Source organism: Hyla sarda, chromosome 10, assembly GCF_029499605.1.
Source record: "Hyla sarda isolate aHylSar1 chromosome 10, aHylSar1.hap1, whole genome shotgun sequence".
In the NCBI taxonomy this organism is placed as follows: Eukaryota; Metazoa; Chordata; class Amphibia; order Anura; family Hylidae; genus Hyla; species Hyla sarda.
The window spans coordinates 135,322,034-135,346,969 of NC_079198.1; the positions used below are offsets into that span (position 1 = coordinate 135,322,034).

A 24,936-nucleotide genomic window follows, 5' to 3' on the forward strand; every position below is an offset into this window, starting at 1 on the left:
CAAGAGCAAAAGGATCGGGCAGCTGAAATCCAACATGCTGATCCTTCTGTCCCCCAATGGCAGATATTGGAGTTGAGATCCCCCCCCATGCACATCAGATAGTCACCAGTGCCACCAAAATTGTTCACTTCAGCCAACATTTCTCTAAAACTTACGAGCAGCTTAAATGGAAAAGATGGAAAGAGAACAAAAGATATAAATAAGTAAAACCACATAAACCTGGGACATAGAAGTCATAAACCCATGATTCACCACAAGATCAGATGACTACAACTTCACAGCCGGACTTTGCCGGAAGACGCTGTGAATAAATACAACACGTTCTGTCCCAAAGGTAGCGTGTCCTCAGAGATGATGTCATAGTCATACATTATAAGACTTAGTTCTAGAGTTGTGACTAGGTTTTCCTTAAATTGTTAGGTAAAGATGTAGTTTGTTGCCCATTCATGTATCTTAATGCCATGATCAGGGCAAAGTGATTTATCGGAACTCCTCCCAGCACCCAACACCTGGTGCATTTACCTGTATCTCAGCTACACCCATCCATACATATTTGACATTGAACGTTAGTCACTTGCAATACCACTTTTCACCTGGTCCTCTGGCCTTTTTACCATAGATATCAATGCAACAGCGCCCCCATCTCTCATCGATCTAATATAGAATTTAAAGTGGTACTCCGACCCTACACATCTTATCCCCTATCTAAAGGATAGGGGATAAGATGTCTAATCGTGGGGGTCCTGCTGCTGGGGACCCCTGCGATTTTGGCTGCGGCACCCCAGACAGCCGGTGCTCGGAGCGAACTTCACTCTGTGCTGGATGACTGGCGTTGCGGGTGGGGCTCATGACGTCACGGTCACACCCCGCTCAATGCAAGTCTATGGGAGGGGGTGTGATAGCCGTCATGCCTCCTCCCGTAGACTTGCATTGAGGGGGCGTGGCTGTGACATCATAAGCTTCCAGCGCTGAAACCGAAGCTCTAAACGAACGCCAGATGCAGCATGGAGATTGCGGGGGTTCCCAGTGGCGGGATAAGATGTTTAGGGGCGGAGTATCCCTTTAAGGGCGTTATCCAATTTCTAAGATCTCATACCCTATCCGCTGGATAGTTGACCCATACAGGAGATTGCAGGGGGTCCCAGCGGTCGGACCCCCCGTGATAAGTTTTTAGATGCTGGATGACCTCTTTAATGTGTGTTGTGACAGAAAAGGCCGACGCAGTGTTTATAACCAGAAACAGCAGCTTTAGAAGACCACACAAAACTTTATATAATCACACGGATTTCCCACCTTTAGAGAGATACGAAGAAGCTTTCACGCACCTAAAGAAGTCTTTCACCAATGGCGCCATAGATGAATCCGCTAAAGCCAGGTATGGGATCCTCCACGTCAAGTGCCGCAACGTTCTGGCCGCAACTCAGGAACTCTCCACCTTGGCTGCTCGAAACCCTGGCGAACTGGAAATTCTGGTGAAGTTTTTGGATAAAAGAGAACGACAAAGCCTCTCCCAGGTAACTGCGCCAATTCATATACACTGCTAGAATTATTTTATTGTCATAGAAATGTCTACAATGTATGTCTTATTAGGTCTTACTTAAAGGGGTACTCCATGCCATTTTTTTTTATCAACTGGTTCCAGAAAGTTAAACAGATTTGTAAATTACTTCTATTTAAAAATCTTAATCCTTCCAGTACTTATCAGCTGCTGTATGCTCCACAGGAATTTCCTTTCTGTTTGACCACAGTGCTCTCTGCTGACACCTCTGTCCGTGTCAGGAACTCTGTCCAGGTCAGGAGCAAATACCCATAGTAAGCCTATCCTGCCCTGGAAAGTTCCTAAAATGGACAGAGGTGTCAGCAGAGAGCACTGTGGTCAGACAGAAAGGAAATTAAAAAATGAAAGAACTTCCTGTGGAGCATGCAGCAGCTTATAAGTACTGGAAGGATTAAGATTTTTAAATATAAGTAATTAACAAATCTGTTTAACTTTCTGGCACCAGTTGATTTAAAGGGGTACTCCACTAACCAGCGTTTGGAACATTTAGCTCCGGGCAGGGCCTGAACGGATTACCATCGTATGTTGAGGGACCACTGTACTTTGCACAGAAGCTTTTGTTGGTAATGACAGCTTTAAGATGCCTTCTGTATGGAGAAACAAGTCGATGCATTGCTCTGGGGGATTTTGGCCCATTCTTTCACACAGTCTTCAAATCTTGAAGGTTCTGTGGGCCTCTTCAATGAATCATGATCTTCAGTTCTTTCCATAGATTTTCAATGGGATATTAGTCATGTGATCGGCTGGGCCATTCTAGCGGCTTTATTTTCTTTCTGTGAAACCATTGTCCTCCTGAAATGTCATGTCCTGAAAGTCCATGGCAGTGTATGGTGAGTGTGCATACAGGACATGGCAATGTGTGGTGAGTGTGCATACAAGGACATGGCGATGTGTGGTGAGTGTGCATACAGGACATGGCGATGTGTGGTGAGCGTGCATACAGGCCATGGCGATGTGTGGTGAGTGTGCATACAGGACATGGCGATGTGTGGTGAGCGTGCATACAGGCCATGGCGATGTGTGGTGAGCGTGCATACAGGACATGGCGATGTGTGGTAAGCGTACATACAGGACATGGCGATGTGTGGTGAGCGTGCATACAGGACATGGCGATGTGTGGTGAGTGTGCATACAGGACATGGGGATGTGTGGTGAGTGTGCATACAGGACATGGCGATGTGTGGTGAGTGTGCATACAGGACATGGGGATGTGTGGTGAGTGTGCATACAGGCCATGGGGATGTGTGGTGAGTGTGCATACAGGCCATGGGGATGTGTGGTGAGTGTGCATACAGGCCATGGGGATGTGTGGTGAGTGTGCATACAGGACATGGCGATGTGTGGTGAGTGTGCATACAGGCCATGGGGATGTGTGGTGAGTGTGCATACAGGACATGGGGATGTGTGGTGAGTGTGCATACAGGACATGGGGATGTGTGGTGAGTGTGCATGCAGGCCATGGCGATGTGTGGTGAGTGTGCATACAGGACATGGCGATGTGTGGTGAGTGTGCATACAGGACATGGGGATGTGTGGTGAGTGTGCATACAGGACATGGGGATGTGTGGTGAGTGTGCATACAGGCCATGGCGATGTGTGGTGAGTGTGCATACAGGACATGGGGATGTGTGGTGAGTGTGCATACAGGACATGGCGATGTGTGGTGAGTGTGCATACAGGCCATGGCAATGTGTGGTGAGCGTGCATACAGGACATGGCGATGTGTGGTGAGTGTGCATGCAGGCCATGGCGATGTGTGGTGAGTGTGCATACAGGCCATGGCGATGTGTGGTGAGTGTGCATACAGGACATGGCGATGTGTGGTGAGTGTGCATACAGGCCATGGCAATGTGTGGTGAGCGTGCATACAGGCCATGGCAGTGTGTGGTGAGTGTGCATACAGGCCATGGGGATGTGTGGTGAGTGTGCATGTCCGGGCATGCTGGGATTTGTAGTTTTGTAACATCTGGAGGGCCACAGTTTGAAGACCACTGCTCTAAGGCATAAAAAAAAAAAAAAATAAATAAAATGTTTAGAGCCAAGATCTGGTGACAGATGCAGAAAGAATGTTTCATGATGTCCCATTGGTGTTTTTTGAATTTTTTGGAAACAATTCCCCCTGATTTATTACACGTGGATAAACTATAAGTGGTAGGAAATAAATAAAATAAAAAGTATATATATGTACATATACATTTTTTTTGGATGACCTTTTTTATAGTGGTGGCTTGACTTCACTGGATGGAATACAAAGTCGGAGGTTAAAGTTTTTGAATTATTAGGTGAAGGGGGTTGGGATTAGGGGGTTAGTGGATTAGTGGGTTAGGGCTAGTCGTTTAGTGTTACTGCGTTAGGGTTAAAATTAAAGGGGTACTCCGGTGGAAAACACATTTTTTTATTTTTTTTAATCAACTGGTGCCAGAAAGTAAACAGATTTGTAAATTACTTCTGTTTAAAAATGTTAATCCTTCCAGTACTTATCAGCTAGTGGCAGCTTTTTTAAACACAAATAAAACATAGAAAACTTTATAAAACAAAGTATATTAGAAATATTTTTTATTTATCATAAGGAGTGCGATAGCAAAAATGAGTTTTAATGAGAGTGCCCCTTTAAGGTTCTCTAGAGATAGGTTGGATCAGCTCAGGTTGCCACCACCCTCCAAAGATATTTCAGTCTTCGAGGACTGTAGATCAGTGAGGAAGCAGCCTAAGGATCACTACGAGCTCAAGAAAGATGGCGGCCTCCGGTAACGGGTGTTCTCCATCTGATAGGAACCAGAACCAGATGAAGGGAGAACATTTGGTATTCACTTTGAAGTCTACTCTCCAGCTGGTGACTGGTCCAGGGACTTTTTGGGTCTCAGAACTTTCCTTCTTTTGCTATTCACAAGGTACCGTATTTTTCGCCCTATAGGACGCACCGGCATATAAAACGCACCCAATTTTAAAGGTGCAAAATCTCGAAAAAAAAGATTCTGCACCCAACAGTGATCTTCAACCTGCGGACCTCCAGATGTAGCAAAACTACAACTCTCAGCATGCCCGGACAGCCAACGGCTGTCCGGGCATGCTGGGAGTTGTAGTTTTGCAACATCTGGAGGTCCGCAGGTTGAAGACCACTGGATAGGAGGTAATACTCACGTGTCCCCGCCGCTCCGGACCCGTCACCGCTGCCCTGAATATCGCTCCATCGCTGTCGCCGCGTCCCCGTGCTGTCCCCGACGCTCTGGACATCTTCTTCCCCGGGATCAACGCTCTCCGTCGCCGTCATCACGTCGCTACGCACGCCGCTCCTATTGGATGACGGGACGGCGTGCGCGACGACGTGATGACGACGAAGGAGACCGCCGGCTATGCAGGGGATCCCGGCACGGAGCAGACACTGAGGAGGCAGGTAAGGTCCCTCCCGGTGTCCTGTAAGCTGTTCGGGACGCCGCGATTTCACCGCGGCAGTCCCGAACAGCCCGACTTTCGCTTCAGACGCGCCGGTCAGCCTTGATCGCCGCGTCTGAAGGGTTAATACAGGACATCACCGCGATCGATGATGTCCTATATTAGCCGCAGGTCCCGGCCGTTGATGGCCGCAGGGACCGACCCGATAGGGGTGTATTCGCCGTATAAGACGCACCAACTTTTCCCCCCCAGTTTTGTGGAAGAAAAAGTGCGTCTTATACGGCGAAAAATACGGTATATAGGGCATCCACTGCTCAGATTATATATATATATAAAATGTTTCCATAAAGTCGGCAGAACTCGTGACTACTATGTGACCTTTTCACACTACAGAAAAGAATTACCTTCATATTACCCCCTCGGGTGTCGACCAATCACATGGGAGGGAAACCTTAATACAGACACGACTATCCAGACTTCAGATCTCCGTCACCCTCCAGGAATCGCCTCCAGTCCAGCACAACACATTCACCATTGTTCAGTCCCATCGGTGCTGACGTTCACAACCTTCAGAGTCGAATCCGCATTCCCCACTACAGTAATATCATGAGGACGAAGAACTGGATGCGTCCGGTTCTTAGTTGTATCTGTTTATGGGAAAGTTGAGTGGCCCTAACAGGCCCCATAGAGGTTGGTTATGGAAAATCTGTGTATGGTTGAGCATGTCTGTATGGATCCAAGGAGACATGGGAGAAACGGCTGGAACTTGTTAAGAGAGACACAGGTTTGAGGTCTCTGCTATAGAACGTCTGTGGATGAAACATTGTTGTAGGTCACCTATGAGGGCAGTGATACGGGACACGAATGGTTAAAGTCTACCTGCCGTCAACAAAAACCTTTGATAGAATGTAGATAACACCATTATATGTATATTTGTAATATACATTGGTTAAAAATTGCGTATATTTTTGGGTGAAAAAGTGCTATCCCTGCAGCTATTGTCTGTGTGTCTCTATGAGGAGTCCAAATACAGGAAGTGAGGGCGGGACAAGCAGGGATCTGTGCAGGCTCCTGACTGGTCAATCATCCTGATGTATGAGGAACATGTTATAGGGCCTCAGTGCACAATGTGCTGCTTTTTCTTACTGCACAGAGCCCTGCTTGTCCTCAGTGTACAGAGCCCTGCTTGTCCTCAGTGTACAGAGCCCTGCTTGTCCTCAGTGTACAGAGCCCTGCTTGTCCTCAGTGTACAGAGCCCTGCTTGTCCTCAGTGTACAGAGCCCTGCTTGTCCTCAGTGTACAGAGCCCTGCTTGTCCTCAGTGTACAGAGCCCCGCTCATCCTCAGTGTACAGAGCCCTGCTTGTTCTCAGTGTACAGAGCACCGCTTGTCCTCAGTGTACAGAGCCCTGCTTGTTCTCAGTGTACAGAGCACCGCTTGTCCTCAGTGTACAGAGCCCTGCCTGTCCTCAATGTACAGAGCCCTGCTTGTCCTCAGTGTACAGAGCCCTGCTTGTCCTCAATGTACAGAGCCCTGCTTGTCCTCAGTGTACAGAGCCCTGCTTGTCCTCAGTGTACAGAGCCCTGCTTGTCCTCAGTGTACAGAGCCCTGCTTGTCCTCAGTGTACAGAGCCCTGCTTGTCCTCAGTGTACAGAGCCCTGCTTGTCCTCAGTGTACAGAGCTCTGCTTGTCCTCAGTGTACAGAGCTCTGCTTGTCCTCAGTGTACAGAGCCCTGCTTGTCCTCAGTGTACAGAGCCCTGCTTGTCCTCAGTGTACAGAGCCCTGCTTGTCCTCAGTGTACAGAGCCCTGCTTGTCCTCAGTGTACAGAGCCCTGCTTGTCCTCAGTGTACAGAGCCCTGCTTGTCCTCAGTGTACAGAGCCCTGCTTGTCCTCAGTGTACAGAGCCCCGCTTGTCCTCAGTGCACAGAGCCCCGCTTCTCTTCAGTGCACAGAGCCCCGCTTGTCTTCAGTGTACAGAGCCCTGCCTGTCCTCACTGTACGGAGCCCTGCTTGTCCTCAAGGTACCGAGTCCTGTTTGTCCTCAGTGTACAGAGCCCTGCTTGTCCCCAGTGTACAGAGCCCTGCTTGTCCTCAAAATATACACTTTTTTTAACCAATGTATTTTACAAATATACATATAATGTTATTATCTACATTATATAAAAAGTTTTTGTTGATGACAGGTTCACTTTAACAATATTAAGGGAACTCTCTGACCAATTTTTGTTTCTAAATGTTGGAGAGTATGAAAGGTATTGTGGTAGGATGTACATGGAAGGTAATACACCTGAAAGCAGAGAGTAAGATGGCCCCCCATTTTGGTGCCCAATTTTGTTACCCAGGACAGAAAGGACTGGTGTTTGATTTCCCCTTCTTAAAGGGGTACTCTGCTGCTCAAGGTCTGGAACAAACTGTTCCGAATGCTGGAGCCAGCGCCGGGAGCTTGTGATGTCATAGCCCCACCACCTCGTGATGTCACGCCCCTCCCCCTCAATGCAAGTCTATGGGAGGGGGGCATGACAGCTGTCACGCCCCCTCCCATAGACTTGCATCGAGGGGGCGGAGCATGATGGTATGAGGGGGCGGGGCTATGACATCCCGATCTCCCAGCACCAGCTCCAGCGTTCGGAACAGTTTGTTCCAAATGCTGAGCAGTGGAGTACCCCTTTAATTTTCGTACAGATTTCTATAGGTCGATAACAAAGGCTACATAATAATTTTCCACCACACAATAATTTAACCCTTTTGTAAGGGCTGACCTCAAGTCCTCAGACATCACATAGTCCGTTAGATTAAGAACAGTTAACTCCCCGCCAGTCTGTATAATGTCAGGAGCTGACTCTCCCGTTACCTCCAAAAGACCGTTTTCCTCTTGTGGCCTCTGTTTCTGCCTCGGGCGCCCTCTCCGCATCCTCTTCCTCCTTCTCCTAAAGGGAGGGCGCCTGGGACTTGGGATTCCTGTATATTAGAAGACGCAGCAACAGTGCCTGTCTGAATAATGGCTCTATCCTCTGTACCTCTTGACTCCGAATCGGTAGTCCCGAAGTCTGCGCGGTTTTTGTTTTCTTCTGTTGTTATGGCGGCGGGTAGAGTGCTTCTTGGAGTTTGCAAAGGTAAACACTCGGTTGGTATCAAAGTCCAGCTTATCATGAATTTTTCTCTTTTTAACTCTTTCTCAGTAGCTTCTACAGCAGTTATCATTTTTTCAAATTATTTTTTTTTTTGTATTGATGCAAACGACCACGAAACTCCCTTTAAATTTTATTTAATTATTCTACAATAGTAGTAGATAGTAGATTTGCATTTCTTACATTTATTCATTAACTCATCACCCAATTCCTGTCCTTTGTTTTCCTTAAAGGGGTTTTCCAGGACTTTTATATTGGTGGCCCATTCTTGCAGTAGTAAGATGTCAGATTGCCGGGGTCCCGCTCCTGGGGACCCCGAGGATCGCCGCTGCAGCACCCCGCCATCATTACTGCGCAGAGAGAGATCGCTCTGCACATAATGAAGGGCAATACTGGGGCCGGAGCATCATTACGTCACGGCTCCGCCCATCGTGACGTCATGGCCCGCCCCCGTCAATACAAGTCTATGGGAGGGGCCGTGGCGGTCGTCACGCCCCCTGCCATAGACTTGCATTAAGGGGACAGGCCGTGATGTCATGAGGGGTGGAGCCATGACGTCACGCTGCTCCGGCCCCTGTATCGCCCGTCATTACGCTCAGAGCGAACTCGCTCTGCGCAGTAATGAAGGCGGGGTGCTGCAGCAGCGATCCCCGGGGTCCCCAGCAGCGGGACCGCGGCAATCTAACATCTTATCCCCTATCCTTTGGATAGGGGATGAGATGCCAGTGGCGGAGTACCCCTTTAACGCACCTACGTCGTCCTTACGCTGGGGACGGGAACGTCGGACAGCCGTCAGCCTATCACCGGCAGCGATGTACTGACTCGGCGGGTGATAGGGTGAGTTAAAGGGGTACTCCTGTGAAAAACTTTTTTTTTTTTTTTTAAATCAACTGGTGCCAGAAAGTTAAACAGATTTGTAAATTACTTCTATTAAAAAAATCTTAGTCCTTTCAGTACTTATGAGCTTCTGAAGTTAAGGTTGTTCTTTTCTGTCTAAGTGCTCTCTGATGACACGTGTCCGGTTTAGAAGCAAATCCCCATAGCAAACCTCTTCTAAACTGGGCGTTTCCCAAGACACGTGTCATCAGAGAGCACTTAGACAGAAAAGAACAACCTTAACTTCAGAAGCTCATAAGTACTGAAAGGATTTTTTAATAGAAGTAATTTACAAATCTATTTAACTTTCTGGCACCAGTTGATTTAAAAAAAAAAAAAAAAAAAAGTTTTACCCCTTTAAAGTTTATTTTGTTTATTTTTTTGTAGCCCGGGCATAGGGATACCGCACAGTATAGAGCAGTGGTTTCCAACCTGCGGACCTCCAGATGTTGCAAAACTACAACTTCCAGCATGCCCGGACAGCCAACGGCTGTCCGGGCATGCTGGGAGTTGTAGTTTTGCAACATCTGGAGGTCAGCAGGTTGGAGACCACTGGTATAGAGTGTCATGCGGGTGACATGTGAGTAGTACCCTGATGGGGACAGCGCTGGGCTGATAATTAATTGGGGGGTGGGGGGAGGGGCAGAACAGCGCTCGCAGGTCACATAAGATTAGTTCCCCGATGTGGGGACAGTGCAGCGCTGGGCCGATTCATTCAAAAATTCATATCGTGCAACACAAAAATTTCGGTATTCGGTATGAACCGGTATACCGCCCAGCTCCCAGGTGTCCATTTAAGGAAACGCGCCAAGACATTCATTTCTCACCGCGACGATGGCGAAACGAAATCAACGCCAAGGTCGTCCTGCGTGACAGTGTGGGGCCTGTGCTGCTCCAGCTGGTGAGGAACTAAAAGTCACAGGATGACTGCAGCGAAAATGTTTAGCAGAGGGTGCGGTATTATAGAATGAAATTATTCCTAATAACCCCCCCCCCCCGACACACACACACACCAGCAATCACTACTTATACACATGCATGCTCCACTCTGGTAAGCATGCGCGTCTTCTCAATAGGGAAAGGAGAGTGAGTCCCTACTATACTTTTCTGGTGGTGGCTTATCTTCTGATAACTATCCTGATTCTGGCATACAGATGCACGCTCAAATCTGGAGAGCGTGCATGTTTTTTTTTTAATTGGAAGAGGAAAGTATCAACAGCTATCCCAATTCTGCCATAGACATGCATGCTCTATTCGGGTGAACATGCATGTTTTTCTAATAGGGAAAGGAATATAAGTCACTGCTATACTTCCCTGGAGGTGGCTTCTCTCCACACAACTATCTCTCCCAATTCTGCTGTACACCCGCACGATCAGATGAGTATCTACAGGTGAAACTCTATAGGTGAAAATTACTATGATTTGGGGGCCGTGTCATCTGCTGGTGTTGGTCACTGTGCTCCATTAAGTCTGGGGTCAGCACATCCGTCTACCAGGAGATATTGGAGCACTTCATGCTTCCTTTCCTTTTAAAGGGGTACTCCGGTGAAAACCTTTTTTCTTTTTAAATCAACTGGTGGCAGAAAGTTAAACATATTTGTAAATTACTTCTCTTAAAAAATCTTAATCCTTCCTGTACTTATTAGCTGCTGAACACTACAGAGGAAGTTCTTTTCTTTTTGGAATGCTCTCTGATGACATCACGACCACAGTTCTCTCTGCTGACGTTATTATAATAATGATAACTCTTTATTTATTGTTGTCCTTAGTGGAATTTGAACCCACGGCCCCAGCACTGCAAGGCAGCAGTGCTAACCACTGAGCCACCATGCTGCCCTTAGTGTACATCTGCTATGCATGGTTGCTAAAATGGACAGAGATGTCAGCAGAGAGCACTGTGCTCGTGATGTCATCAGTGTTCCAAAAAGAAAGGAATTTCCTCTGTAGCATTCAGCAGCTAATAAGTACTGGAAGGATTAAGATTTTTTAATAGAAGTAATTTACAAATATGTTTAACTTTCTGGCACCAGTTGATTTAAAAGAAAAAAGGTTTTCACTGGAGTACCCCTTTAAGTTGCATTAATGAAATACAATCGACTTTTGCACGATATTCACATTTTTCGAGTTTCACCTGTACGTGTTTTAACTAAGGAGATTGGAGAAAGCCACTGATGGATAAATAGATATGAGATAGATAGATAGATAGATAGATATGAGATAGATAGATAGATAGATAGATGGATATGAGATAGATAGATAGATATGAGATAGATAGATAGATAGATAGATAGATATGAGATAGATAGATAGATAGATGGATATGAGATAGATAGATAGATATGAGATCAAATCCTCATAGTAAACCTCTCCTGCTCTGGACAGTTCCTGACATGGACAGAGGTGTCAGCAGAGAGCACTGTGGTCAGACTGAAAAGAACTATACAACTTCCTACAACTTCCTAGAACTATACAACAAATCTGTTTAACTTTCTGGTACCAGTTGTTAAAAAAAATGTTTTCCACTGGAGTAACCCTTTAACCCCTTAAGGACCCAGCCATTTTACACCTTAGGACCCAGCCATTTTTTAAACATCTGATTCCGAGATTGTTTTTTCATATTCTACTTTAACATAGTGGTAATTTTTTGTGGTATCTTGCATCCTTTCTTGGTGAAAAATTCCAAAAATTTGATGAAAAATGTGAAAATTTTGCATTTTTCTAACTTTGAAGCTCTCTGCTTGTAAGGAAAATGGATATTCCAAATAATTATTTTTTTTTTTGGTTCACATATACAATATGTCTACTTTATGTTTGCATCATAAAATTGACGTGTTTTTACTTTTGGAAGACACCAGAGGGCTTCAACGTTCAGCAGCAATTTTCCAATTTTTCACAACATTTTCAAACTCACTATTTTTCAGGGACCAGTTCAGGTTTGAAGTGGATTTGAAGGGTCTTCGTATTAGAAATACCCCACAAATGACCCCATTATAAAAGCTGCACCCCCTAAAGTATTCATAATGACATTCAGTCAGTGTTTTAACCCTTTAGGTGTTTCACAGGAATAGCAGCAAAGTGAAGGAGAAAATTCACAATCTTCATTTTTCTTGTAGACCCAATTTTTGAATTTTTACGAGGGGTAAAAGGAGAAAATGTATACTTATATTTGTTGCCCAATTTCTCTCGAGTAAGCACATACCTCATATGTCTATGTGAAGTGTTCGGCGGGCGCAGTAGAGGGCTCAGAAGCGAAGGAGCGACAAGGGGATTTTGGAGAGTACGTTTTTCTGAAATGTTTTTTGGGGGGCATGTTGTATTTAGGAAGCCCCTATGGTGCCAGAACAGCAAAAAAAAAAAAAAAAACACATGCCATACCATTTTGGAAACTAGACCCCTTGAGGAACGTAACAAGGAATTAAGTGAGCCTTAATACCCCACAGGTGTTTCACGACTTTTGCATATGTAAAAGAAAAAGAATTTCACTAAAATGTGTGTTTCCCCCCAAATTTCACATTTTTGCAAGGGTTAATGGCAGAAAATACCCCCCAAATTTTTTTAACCCCATCTCTTCTGAGTATGGAGATACCCCATAAGTGGACCTGAAGTCCACTACGGGCGAACTACAATGCTCAGAAGAGAAGGAGTCATATTTGGCTTTTTAAAAGTGAATTTTGCTCGGACGGCAAAATAACCCCCACATGGCATACCATTTTGGAAACTAGACCCCTTGAAGAACGTAACAAGGGGTACAGTGAGCATTTTCCCCCACTGGTGTCTGTCAGATCTTTGGAACAGTGGGCTGTACAAAATTTTTTATTTGCACAGCCCACTGTTCCAAAGATCCGTCAGACACCTGTGGGGTGTAAATTCTCACTGCACCCCTCATTACATTCTGTGAGGGATGTAGTTTCCAAAATGGGGTCACATGTGTCTTTTTTTTTTTTTTTTTTTGCGTTTGTCAAAACCGCTGTAACAATCAGCCACCCCTGTGCAAATCACCTCAAATGTACATGGTGCACTCTCCCTTCTGAGCCTTGTTGTGCGCCCCCAGAGCACTTTGCGCCCACATATGGGGTATTTCCGTAGTCAGGAGAAACTGCATTACAAATTTTGGGGGCTTTTTTCCCTTTTACCTCTTGTCAAAATGAACAGTATAGGGCAACACCAGCATGTTAGTGTAAAAAAATTATTTTTTTACACTAACATGCTGGTGTAGACCCCAACTTCACCTTTTCATAAGGGGTGAAAGGAGAAAAAGCCCCCCAAAATTTGTTAGGCAATTTCTCCCGAGTACGGCGATACCCCATATGTGACCCTAAACTGTTGCCTTGAAATACGACAGGGCTCCAAAGTGAGAGCACCATGCGCATTTGAGGCCTAATTTAGGGATTTGCATAGTGGTGGACATAGGGGTATTCTACACCAGTGATTCCCAAACAGGGTGTCTCCAGCTGTTGCAAAACTCCCAGCATGCCTGGACAGTCAACGGCTGTCCGGCAATACTGGGAGTTGTTGTTTTGCAACAGCTGGAGGCTCCATTTTGGAAACAGTGGCGTACCAGACGTCTTTCATTTTTATTGGGGAGGGGGGCTTTGTAGGGGTATGTGTATATGTAGTGTTTTTTACTTTTTATTTTATTTTGTTTTAGTGTAGTGTAGTGTTTTTAGGGTACAGTCACATGGGCGGAGGGTTACAGCGAGTTTCCCACTGCAAGTTTGAGCTGCCGCGCAAAATTTGCTGCATCGCAAACTTGCAGCCTGATACTTACTGTAAGCCCCCTGCCCATGTGAATTTACCCTGTACATTCACTGGGGGGGGGGGGGGGGGGCTCCTGCTGTTGTAAAACTACAACTCCCAGCATGCACAGTCTATCAGTGCATGCTGGTAGTTATAGTTTTGCAACAGCTGGAGGCACACGGGTTGGAAAACACTGAGTTAGGAAACAGACAATGTTTCCCAACCAGTGTGCCTCCAGTCATTGAAAAACCACAACTCCCAAACATTCTCAGGCATGCTGGGAGTAGTAGTTCGGCAACATCTTTAGAGCCAGATGTTGCCGAACTACAGCTCCCAGCATGCTTGGAGTTGTAGTTTTGCAACATCTGGAGGACTAGAGTTTGCAGACCACTAATACAGTGGTTCCCAATCTGTGCCCTTCCAGATGTTGCAAAACTACAACTCCCAGTATGCCAAAACTGTCCAGGCATGCTGGGAGTTGTAGTTCTGCAAAATCTGAAGGGCCAGATGTTACAGAACTACAACTCCCATCATGCCTGGACAGTAAGGGCATGCTGAGGATGTGTAGTTTTGCAACATCTGGAAGGGCACAGTGGTCTCCAAACTGTGGACCTCCAGATGTTGCAAAACTGCAACTCCCAGCATGCCCAGATGCCAAGGGCTGTCTGGGCATGCTGGGAGTTGTAGTGTAAGGGGACCAGATGGAGCAGTCCAGATCGCTTTACGGCGGTCTGGACTGCTGCAAAGGTCCCGCGCCGCCGAAGATCCATTCACCTGTCGCCACCGCCGCCGGGATCCGGGTCTTCAGGGACGAGGTAAGTACTGGGGCTGGGCCCCAGCACTCCCCCCTCCCCCGCCGCGTCCTCCGGTCTTCCTCCCATTCTGTCCGGACTTTCAGGGGTCGGGCAGGGAGGGAGGAAGTAAACGCTCCCCCCCCTGTGAGTGGTCGGTTAGCTAACCGAGGAATCGCAGGGGATCGGAGGAGGTGGCCGGCTTGCCACCTCGCTCCTAGGCTCCAGCATGGTCCTGGCTGTCTGTGACAACCGGGATCATGCAAAATTACCGGGCGGTCGGGTCCCAGAGACCCGATCAACCCGGTATCACCGCAGATCGCTGTTGTGATTTCAGTAGCAATTTGTGGCGATCACCGACATGGGGGGCCTACATGGCCCCCCTCGGCGTTTGCCCTGGATGCCTGCTGTAGGATTTTAGCAGGGATCCGCTTCCGATCTCCGCCCGGTGAGCGGCGGAGACCGTAATGACTCAGGACGTATGCATACGTCTTGGGTCCTGAACAGGTTAAATAGAAGGTACATGGATAGATAGAGATGAGATAGATAGATATGAGATAGATAGATAGATATGAAATAGATATAAGATAGATATAAGATAGATAGATATGAGATAGATATAAGATAGATAGATATAAGATAGATAGATGTGAGATAGAAGATAGATATGAGATAGATAGATATGAGATAGATAGATAGATAGATAGATAGATAGATATGAGATAGATAGATATGAGATAGATAGATATGAGATAGATAGATATGAGATAGATAGATAGATGTATAGATAGATGTATAGATATGAGATAGATGTATAGATAGATATGAGATAGATAGATATGAGATAGATAGATATGAGATAGATAGATATGAGATAGATAGATATGAGATAGATAGATATGAGATAGATAGATATGAGATAGATAGATAGATGTATAGATAGATGTATAGATATGAGATAGATGTATAGATAGATATGAGATAGATAGATAGATAGATATGAGATAGATAGATAGATAGATATGAGATAGATATAAGATAGATATAAGATAGATAGATATGAGATAGATAGATAGATATGAGATAGATAGATAGATAGATAGATAGATAGATATGAGATAGATAGATACAAACAAGGATAAGTTGCCCAGCACATACCAAACTACTGCATGGACCCTCCATGTTGGTTCCTGCACCCCACCCATCTTATGAGGTGCTGGATGTTCCAGACCGTACAAGCCTTACAGGCACATTCACAGTGTAGGGTCCGTCCTATTGAGGTCACCTTACCGCGGTGGGATGGTCCAAACTATTTGGCTAAATGGTGAGCAAAGCGCCTCAATTTTTAGATTTTTTTCCATTGTAGCAATATAGCATTTCATGTTTTATCTGTATCTTTGTGCTAGCAGTGTGCTGCTGTATTCTCCTGTTTGTAAATAGATATGAGATAGATAGATAGATATAAGATAGATAGATAGAGTGCAGGCCTCTTCACACATCTGCAGACGTTCCTGGTCTCCAGTAGGACACGGGTCAGCAGGACATCCATAATTAGTGTCCACAAATAGCAGAAACATTCCCGAAATAGAGAAACCGCAGAAGAAAACATCACCTCCTCAGTGTGGTCTGACAGCGTCCTGCTCGGTGAGGGATTACCCACAATCCTTCGCTCCTGTAGAAACATTGTGGGATCACTATGGCGGTGGGGTATGTGGAGATATGTTTGCTAAAAACTTAGTGGTTTGTCATATAATCTTACTAAGCAGATCTGGTGAATTCTTGAAATAAAACATATGAAGAAATATTTTATTACCTTCCATCCTAAATTGGGCAGAGAGAAGAGAAAGAAGAAAGATAATGCCCCATGTAGCGCCGAATCCTACCAGCATACCGCCATGTCTGCTCATCTTATACGAGGACAAAGGGCTTTGTCCTTCATCTCTTCCCCCTTTCCACGCCTTGTCGGGCGTTGGGAGCATTTGCGTCCCCATAAATCGCCCATAAGAGAGAGAAGGGATAGACATATGAGGATGCCCCTAAATTAAAGTAAAATGTATGACTAAAAACTTAAAGGGGTACTCCGGTGAAAAACTATTTTCTTTTAAATCAACTGGTGCCAGAATGTTAAACAGATTTGTAACTTACTTCTATTTAAAAATCTTAACCCTTCCAGTACTTATCAGCTGCTGTATGCTCCAGAGGAAGTTATTTTCTTTTTAAATTTATTTTCTGTCTGACCACAGTGCTTTCTGCTGACACCTCTGTCCATGTCAGGGACTGTCCAGAGTAGGAACAAATCCCCATAGCAAACCTCCCCTGCTCTGGACAGTTCCTGAGACAGACAGTAATTTCACCCACATAGTACTTAGACCCCTCACACTGCCCCCACATAGTACTTAGACCCCCCCACATTGCCCCCACATAGTACTTAGACCCTTCACACTGCCCCCACATAGTACTTAGACCCCCCCCACATTGCCCCCACATAGTACTCAGACCCCCCCCACTGCCCCACATAGTACTTAGACCCCCCCCCCACTGCCCCACATAGTACTTAGACCCCTCACACTGCCCCACATAGTACTTAGACCCCCCCACATTGCCCCCACATAGTACTTAGACTCCTCACACTGCCCCCACATAGTACTTAGACCCCTCACACTGCCCCCACATAGTACTTAGACCCCTCACACTGCCCCCACATAGTACTTAGACCCCTCACACTGCCCCCACATAGTACTTAGACCCCTCACACTGCCCCCACATAGTACTTAGACCCCTCACACTGCCCCCACATAGTACTTAGACCCCTCACACTGCCCCCACATAGTACTTAGACCCCTCACACTGCCCCCACATAGTACTTAGACCCCTCACACTGCCCCCACATAGTACTTAGACTCCTCACACTGCCCCCCCATAGTACTTAGACCCCTCACACTTCTCCCAAATAGTACTTAGACCCCTCACACTGCCCCACATAGTACTTAGACTCCTCACACTGCCCCCATATAGTGCTTAGACTCCTCACACTGCCCCCACATAGTACTTAGACCCCCCCACATTGCCCCCACATAGTACTTAGACCCCTCACACTGCCCACACATAGTACTTAGACCCCTCACACTGCCCCCACATAGTACTTAGACCCCCTCACACTGCCCCCACATAGTACTTAGACCCCTCACACTGCCCCCACATAGTACTTAAACCCCTCACTCTGCCCCCACATAGTACTTAGACCCCTCACACTGCCCCCACATAGTACTTAGACCCCTCACACTTCTCCCATATAGTACTTAGACCCCTCACACTGCCCCATATAGTACTTAGACTCCTCACACTGCCCCCACATAGAACTTAGACCCCTCACACTGCCCCACATAGTACTTAGACCCCCTCACACTGTCTCTCATAGTACTTAGACCACCTCACACTGTCCCCACATAGTACTTAGACCCCCTCACACTGTCCCCACATAGTACTCAGACCCCTCACACTGCCCCCATACAGTGCTTAGACCTTTCACACTGCCCCCACATAGTACTTAGACCCCCTCACACTGCCCCCACATAGTACTTAGACCCCCTCACACTGCCCCCACATAGTACTTAGACCCCCTCACACTGCCCCCACATAGTACTTAGACCCCCTCACACTGCCCCCACATAGTACTTAGACCCCTCACACTGCCCCCACATAGTACTTAGACCTTTCACACTGCCCCCACATAGAACGTAGACCCCTCACACTGCCCCACATAGTACTTAGACCCCCTCACACTGTCCCCACATAGTACTAAGACCTTTCACACTGCCCCCACATAGTACTTAGACCCCCTCACACTGCCCCCACATCGTACTCAGACCCCTCACACTGCCCCACATCGTACTCAGACCCCTCACACTGCCCCCACATAGTACTCAGACCCCTCACACTGCCCCCATATAGTGCTTAGACCTTTCACACTGCCCCCACATAGTACTTAGACCCCCTCACACTGTCCCCACATAGTACTAAGACCTTTCACACTGCCCCCACATAGTACTTAGACCCCCTCACACTGCCCCACATCGTACTCAGACCCCTCACACTGCCCCCACATAGTACTCAGACCCCTCACACTGCCCCCATATAGTGCTTAGACCTTTCACACTGCCCCCACATAGTACTTACACCCCTCACTGCTCAATCCACCGGAGTCCCATAAAAGACAATATTTACTCGCAGCTGTGCTCAGTAATTTCCATTACTGTTTCAATGTTTTTTCATATGCAAAACTACAAAAAAGGGAATTTTTGAAATTGTTGTTATACTTTAATTACAATAACATATGTCCATTAGGAGACGTAGCTCAACTATTTTTCTCTAGACACTGTTGAGATCATAGAGGCGTAAACCTAAGAACAGGTCCAAGTCAATGGGCTCCTTATATACTTTGGGAGATAAGAAGAAGCAGGAATTTTTGAGAGCAAAACCATTTCAGGAGAACTGGGACATGGACGAGGAAAGGACAAACATTTAGGCTGGTCTCACACTGGGCTGTACGTTGGGTTCCTGGCAGAAAGGTGTATACCACAATGGCCCTCATTTACTTAGAAAATCGGGTTGTAAGTCTATGTTGCTTTCTTACCCGACTGCTTTTTCCCCTGGTATTTATTATTATGTCGCATCCTGTTTGTCGCACGTGGGTTTTGTAGGTTTTGGTTTCCAACTCCTCTGAGTTGTCGGGAAAAAATCCACAACAATTCAACAAATTCGGGTTGGAAACCTTTATAAATACGTGGGAAAGCTCAGAAATGTCGGGTTACGCCCCTTTTTCGGGTTTGGCAGAATCCACATCAGGTCCGTCGGGAAAAAATGTTGCATCGTGTCGCAGACTGGTGCACGATGTCTGCGACATGGCGCAGACAAAGATGCGCCAAAAAAACCCGACAAAAGAAGTCGGGTTAAGAATAGTAAATGAGGGCCAATGTGTTCCCAGCAGGTCCATTGAGTTAAACACGCCAAACCTGGTCTACTAGTGACTGCCTTCAGTCCATTTCCCGAATGTTTGCTTTTTTTGTACAGTATTGCAAGTGTGGTAAACAAAAAAACAAAAGAATACATCCAGAAAAAGGAGCAAAGTCATTGGAATTATCCATTCAGTCCATCAAACTCACTGAGCCGGCTACAAGTACACGGGGTATGCCTCGGTGTATCTTTTTGCCAGTATTCTGATGTATGTCGGCAACGTACTGTCATAACACAGTGTAAATTTGTTTTTGGTACAAGTGAACCCTCAAAATGGACCCTCGTAGTGCCAATCATTAAATAAATTAAATACAATACTTAAAAAATGACATATATATATATATATATTTATAAGTATGAGACAATCTTTTGTGCCTGATAATACTTTATACTTAAATGTAAAAATCATACAGTTACTGAATAATACCAATATACAAAGAGGAAATATTGTCATCATACATACATATTACCATCATACTGTAACTGACTAAATCCAGTATACTGAGACCAATATTACCATTAATACCAGTATACAAGAGACACATAATACCGCCACCTTGTGACTGGAGTAACTCAAAGGTGATGTCTTCTCTAATCAGAGTTGTTCACTTTTCCTTTTCTTCTCCATCTGGTCCAGCACATCATGAAGACCCCTCACAATGCCCCCATATAGTACTTAGACCCCTCACACTGCCCCACATAGTAGATAGACCCCTCACATTAGCCATATTAAGTACCTATACCCCTCCTACTCCCCCCACATAGTACATAGACCCCTCACACTGCCCCCATATAGTACTTAGACCTCTCAAACTGCCCCCACGTAGTACTTAGACCCCTCACACTGCCCCACATAGTAGATACACCCCTCACATTAGCCCTATTAAGTACCTATACCCCTCATACTGCCTCCACATAGTACTTAGACATCGTATACTGCACCCTCATAGTAATTAGCCCATATAGTGCTTAGACCCCTCACACTGTCCCCACATAGTACTTAGACTCCTCACACTGCCTCTGTATAGTAGTTAGACCCCTTACACTGCCCTCATATTTTAATTAGACCCCTCACACTGTCCCATATAGTACTTAGACCCCTCACACTGCCCCACACAGTAGATAGACCCCTCACATTAGCCATATTAAGTACCTATACCCCTCCTACTGCCCCCACATAGTACTTAGACCCCTCACACTGCCCTCATATAGTACTTAGACCTCTCAAATTGCCCCCACATAGTACTTAGACCCCTCACACTGCCCCACATAGTAGATACACCCCTCACATTAGCCCTATTAAGTACCTATACCCCTCATACTGCCTCCACATAGTACTTAGACATCGTATACTGCACCCTCATAGTAATTAGCCCATATAGTGCTTAGACCCCTCACACTGTCCCCATATAGTGCTTAGACCCCTCACACTGTCCCCACATAGTACTTAGACCCTTCACACTGCCTCTGTATAGTAGTTAGACCCCTTACACTGCCCTCATATTTTAATTAGACCCCTCACACTGTCCCATATAGTACTTAGACCCCTTACACTGCCCCCATATAGTAATTAGACCCCTCACACTGCCCCATATAGTACTTAGACCCCTTACACTGCCCCCATATAGTAATTAGACCCCTCACACTGCCTCATATAGTACTTAGACCCCTTACGCTGCCCCCATAAAGTACATAGACCCCTCACACTGCCTCTGTATAGTAGTTAGACCAGTCATACTGCCTTCATATAGTAATTAGCGCCCTTACACTGCTCCCATATAGTAGTTAGGCCCCCTCTGTACCCTATATAGTATTGAGCCCCCACCTGTGTCCTTTATAATAGTTATGCCCCCCATATTGTCCCCATATATTCGGTCCTATACTCTGCCCCCATACATAGCAATATAATAAGGGAAAAAAAACAATGCTCATCTGTCACACCGCTCCTCTTCTGCTCCTTTGCGTCCTCCGCCAGTCCTCTTCTCTGACTTTCCTGTGCAGGCAGCATGGGACAAAGACATCGCCTGAACTGGAAGTCCATGCAGCCCCTATTTAGTACCATAGTCCAACTGTGTGTGCATCTTAAAGACGCATACGCAGTTAAAAAGTTTGCTCGCTCAGGGATTTGGATTGTGGGACAGGTTCATGACTAACCGGCAATCACTTACCACGCTACTTTGCTGCCAGCCCACACCTGGACCCAGACCTGCCTTTTGCCTGACCCTTCGTGGTCAGCCGCCATCCACATCGGGACCACTCTTGAGGTAGTGACCTAAAAACCCCTCGCAGCTATCTCCAGTTTATATTCCGCTGGATACCAACACGTTTAAGTTTGTTCAGTTCACTTCAGGTCAGATTTTCTGGCAGCAATAATATCGGCGTCATTAGGATCTCAAGTGTTTTTACATCGCGTTTCATTAGAAATTCGTTAGGTTCTTCAATCAGTGAACGCTCTTTATAAATAATCGTTCTATTAAGGTTCATCACAGGACTGGGTTGTTAAAAATACTCAAGACAACTCATGGCAAAATGCCCTACGACAGTCTTTCCCAACCAGGGTGCCTCCAGCTGTTGCAAAACTACAACTCCCAGCATGCCCGGACAGCCTTCGGCTGTCCGGGCATGCTGGGAGTTGTAGTTTTACAACTGCTGGAGTCACCCTAGTAGGGAAACACTGCTCTAGAGAGCTGTCGGACAACAGTTATATCTCCTGATCACCACATATATATGTATGCACTGCTTGGCTGAGCGTGCATGCATATATGGTATCCCAGTGCAGCAGTTTAAGCTACTACTAATTAGAGTTTGTCTTTGGCTCTCCGGGCCTTTGGCACTCCAGGTATGCTGGGAGTTGTAGTTTTACAACAGCTGGAGTCACCCTAGTAGGGAAACACTGCTCTAGAGGGCTGTCGGACAACAGTTATATCTCCTGATCACCACATATATATGTATGCACTGCTTGGCTGAGCGTGCATGCATATATGGTATCCCAGTGCAGCAGTTTAAGCTACTACTAATTAGAGTTTGTCTTCGGCTCTCCGGGCCTTTGGCACTCCAGGTATGCTGGGAGTTGTAGTTTTACAACAGCTGGAGTCACCCTAGTAAGGAAACACTGCTCTAGAGAGCTGTCGGACAACAGTTATATCTCCTGATCACCACATACATATGTATGCACTGCTTGGCTGAGCGTGCATGCATATATGGTATACCAGTGCAGCAGTTTAAGCTACTACTAATTAGTTTGTCTTCGGCTCTCCGGGCCTTTGGCACTCCAGGTATGCTGGGAGTTGTAGTTTTGCAACAGCTGGAGGCACTGTAGTTGAAGAATACCGTTCTAGAGAGCTGTCGGACAACAGTTATATCTCCTGATCACCACATACATATGCATGCTCTGCTTGGCTGAGTGTGCATGTATTTGTGGTGTCCAAGTGCAGCAGTTTCAGCTGCTACCATTCAGAGTTGTCTTTGGCTGTCCAGGCCTTTGGCTGGCATGCTGGGAGTTGTAGTTTTGCAATAGCTGGAGGCACACTGGTTGGGAAGCATTGCTCTAGAGCAGTTGTTCTCAACCTGTGGTCCCCTATGTTATGTATATAAGAATGTTGTATCTTTTGGAAATGTTAACATGTGATCACCTGTTGTGGTGTGATTGTTACCCAGGAGGTATCAGTGACCAGGTGACTTAAGGGTGACCAATGGGACCCCACCAGAGTCTCCCCCATATAAACCCTGGGAGGAGTCTCTTCTCTCTCTTAGTTCCTGAGTCTTTGCTGAGGTGCAGTCGAGCCGCAGTAACTACAGTCACAGCCAGGGCCGGCCTTAGGTGTTCAGGCGCCCTGTGCAAGCTAACCTTGTGGTGCCCCCAGCGCCTCTCATCACCCCCATAACCTCCCCGCCTGCACCTCTTATCAACCCCATAACCCCCCCCTGCACCTCTCATCACCCCCATAACCTCCCCGCCTGCACCTCTTATCAACCCCATAACCCCCCCCTGCACCTCTCATCACCCCCCCCTGCACCTCTCATCACCCCCCCCTGCACCTCTCATCACCCCCCCCCTGCACCTCTCATCACCCCCATAACTCTCCCTGCACCTTTCATCACCCCCATAACTCCCCTGCACCTCTCATCACCCCCATAACTCCCCCTGCACCTCTCATCACCCCCATAACTCCCCCTGCACCTCTCATCACCCCCCTGCACCTCTCATCACCCCCCCTGCACCTCTCATCACCCCCCTGCACCTCTCATCACCCCCTGCACCTCTCATCACCCCCCTGCACCTCTCATCACCCCCCCTGCACCTCTCATCACCCCCCCTGCACCTCTCATCACCCCCCCTGCACCTCTCATCACCCCCCCTGCACCTCTCATCACCCCCCCCTCCCTGCACCTCTCATCACCCCCCCCCCTCCCTGCACCTCTCATCACCCCCCCCTCCCTGCACCTCTCATCACCCCCCTGCACCTCTCATCACCCCCCTTGCACCTCTCATCACCCCCCCTGCACCTCTCATCACCCCCCCTGCACCTCTCATCACCCCCCCCCTCCCTGCACCTCTCATCACCCCCATAACTCCCCCTGCACCTCTCATCACCCCCCCTGCACCTCTCATCACCCCCCTGCACCTCTCATCACCCCCATAACTCCCCCTGCACCTCTCATCACCCCCCCTGCACCTCTCATCACCCCCATAACTCCCCCTGCACGTCTCATCACCCCCCCCTGCACCTCTCATCACCCCCCTGCACCTCTCATCACCCCCCTGCACCTCTCATCACCCCCATAACTCCCCCTGCACCTCTCATCACCCCCCCTGCACCTCTCATCACCCCCCTGCACCTCTCATTACCCCCCCCCTGCACCTCTCATCACCCCCATAACTCTCCCTGCACCTCTCATCACCCCCCTGCACCTCTCATCACCCCCATAACTCCCCCTGCACCTCTCATCACCCCCATAACTCCCCCTGCACCTCTCATCACCCCTCTGCACCTCTCATCACCCCCCCTGCACCTCTCATCACCCCCATAACTCCCCCTGCACCTCTCATCACCCCCCTGCACCTCTCATCACCCCCCCTGCACCTCTCATCACCCCCCTGCACCTCTCATCACCCCCCCCCTCCCTGCACCTCTCATCACCCCCCCCCCCCTCCCTGCACCTCTCATCACCTCCCCCTGCACCTCTCATCACCCCCCCCTGCACCTCTCATCACCCCCCCCTGCACCTCTCATCACCCCCCCTGCACCTCTCATCACCCCCCCCCCTGCACCTCTCATCACCCCCCCTGCACCTCTCATCACGCCACCCCCCCTGCACCTCTCATCACCCCCCCCTGCACCTCTCATCACCCCCCCCCCTGCACCTCTCATCACCCCCTCTGCACCTCTCATCACCCCACCCCCCCTGCACCTCTCATCACCCCCCCTGCACCTCTCA

At 47.4% G+C, this 24,936-nt stretch overlaps 1 protein-coding gene across 1 annotated transcript in view; it reads left to right on the forward strand.

Moving 5' to 3' along the window:
• Positions 1–24,936, forward strand: part of TTC34 (tetratricopeptide repeat domain 34) — an 86,764-nt gene that overhangs the window by 51,343 nt on the left and 10,485 nt on the right. Inside the window, exon 7 of the mRNA XM_056544303.1 lies at positions 1,300–1,514. Coding sequence (XP_056400278.1) covers positions 1,300–1,514 — 215 coding nt within the window. The remainder of the gene's footprint in view (positions 1–1,299; positions 1,515–24,936) is intronic.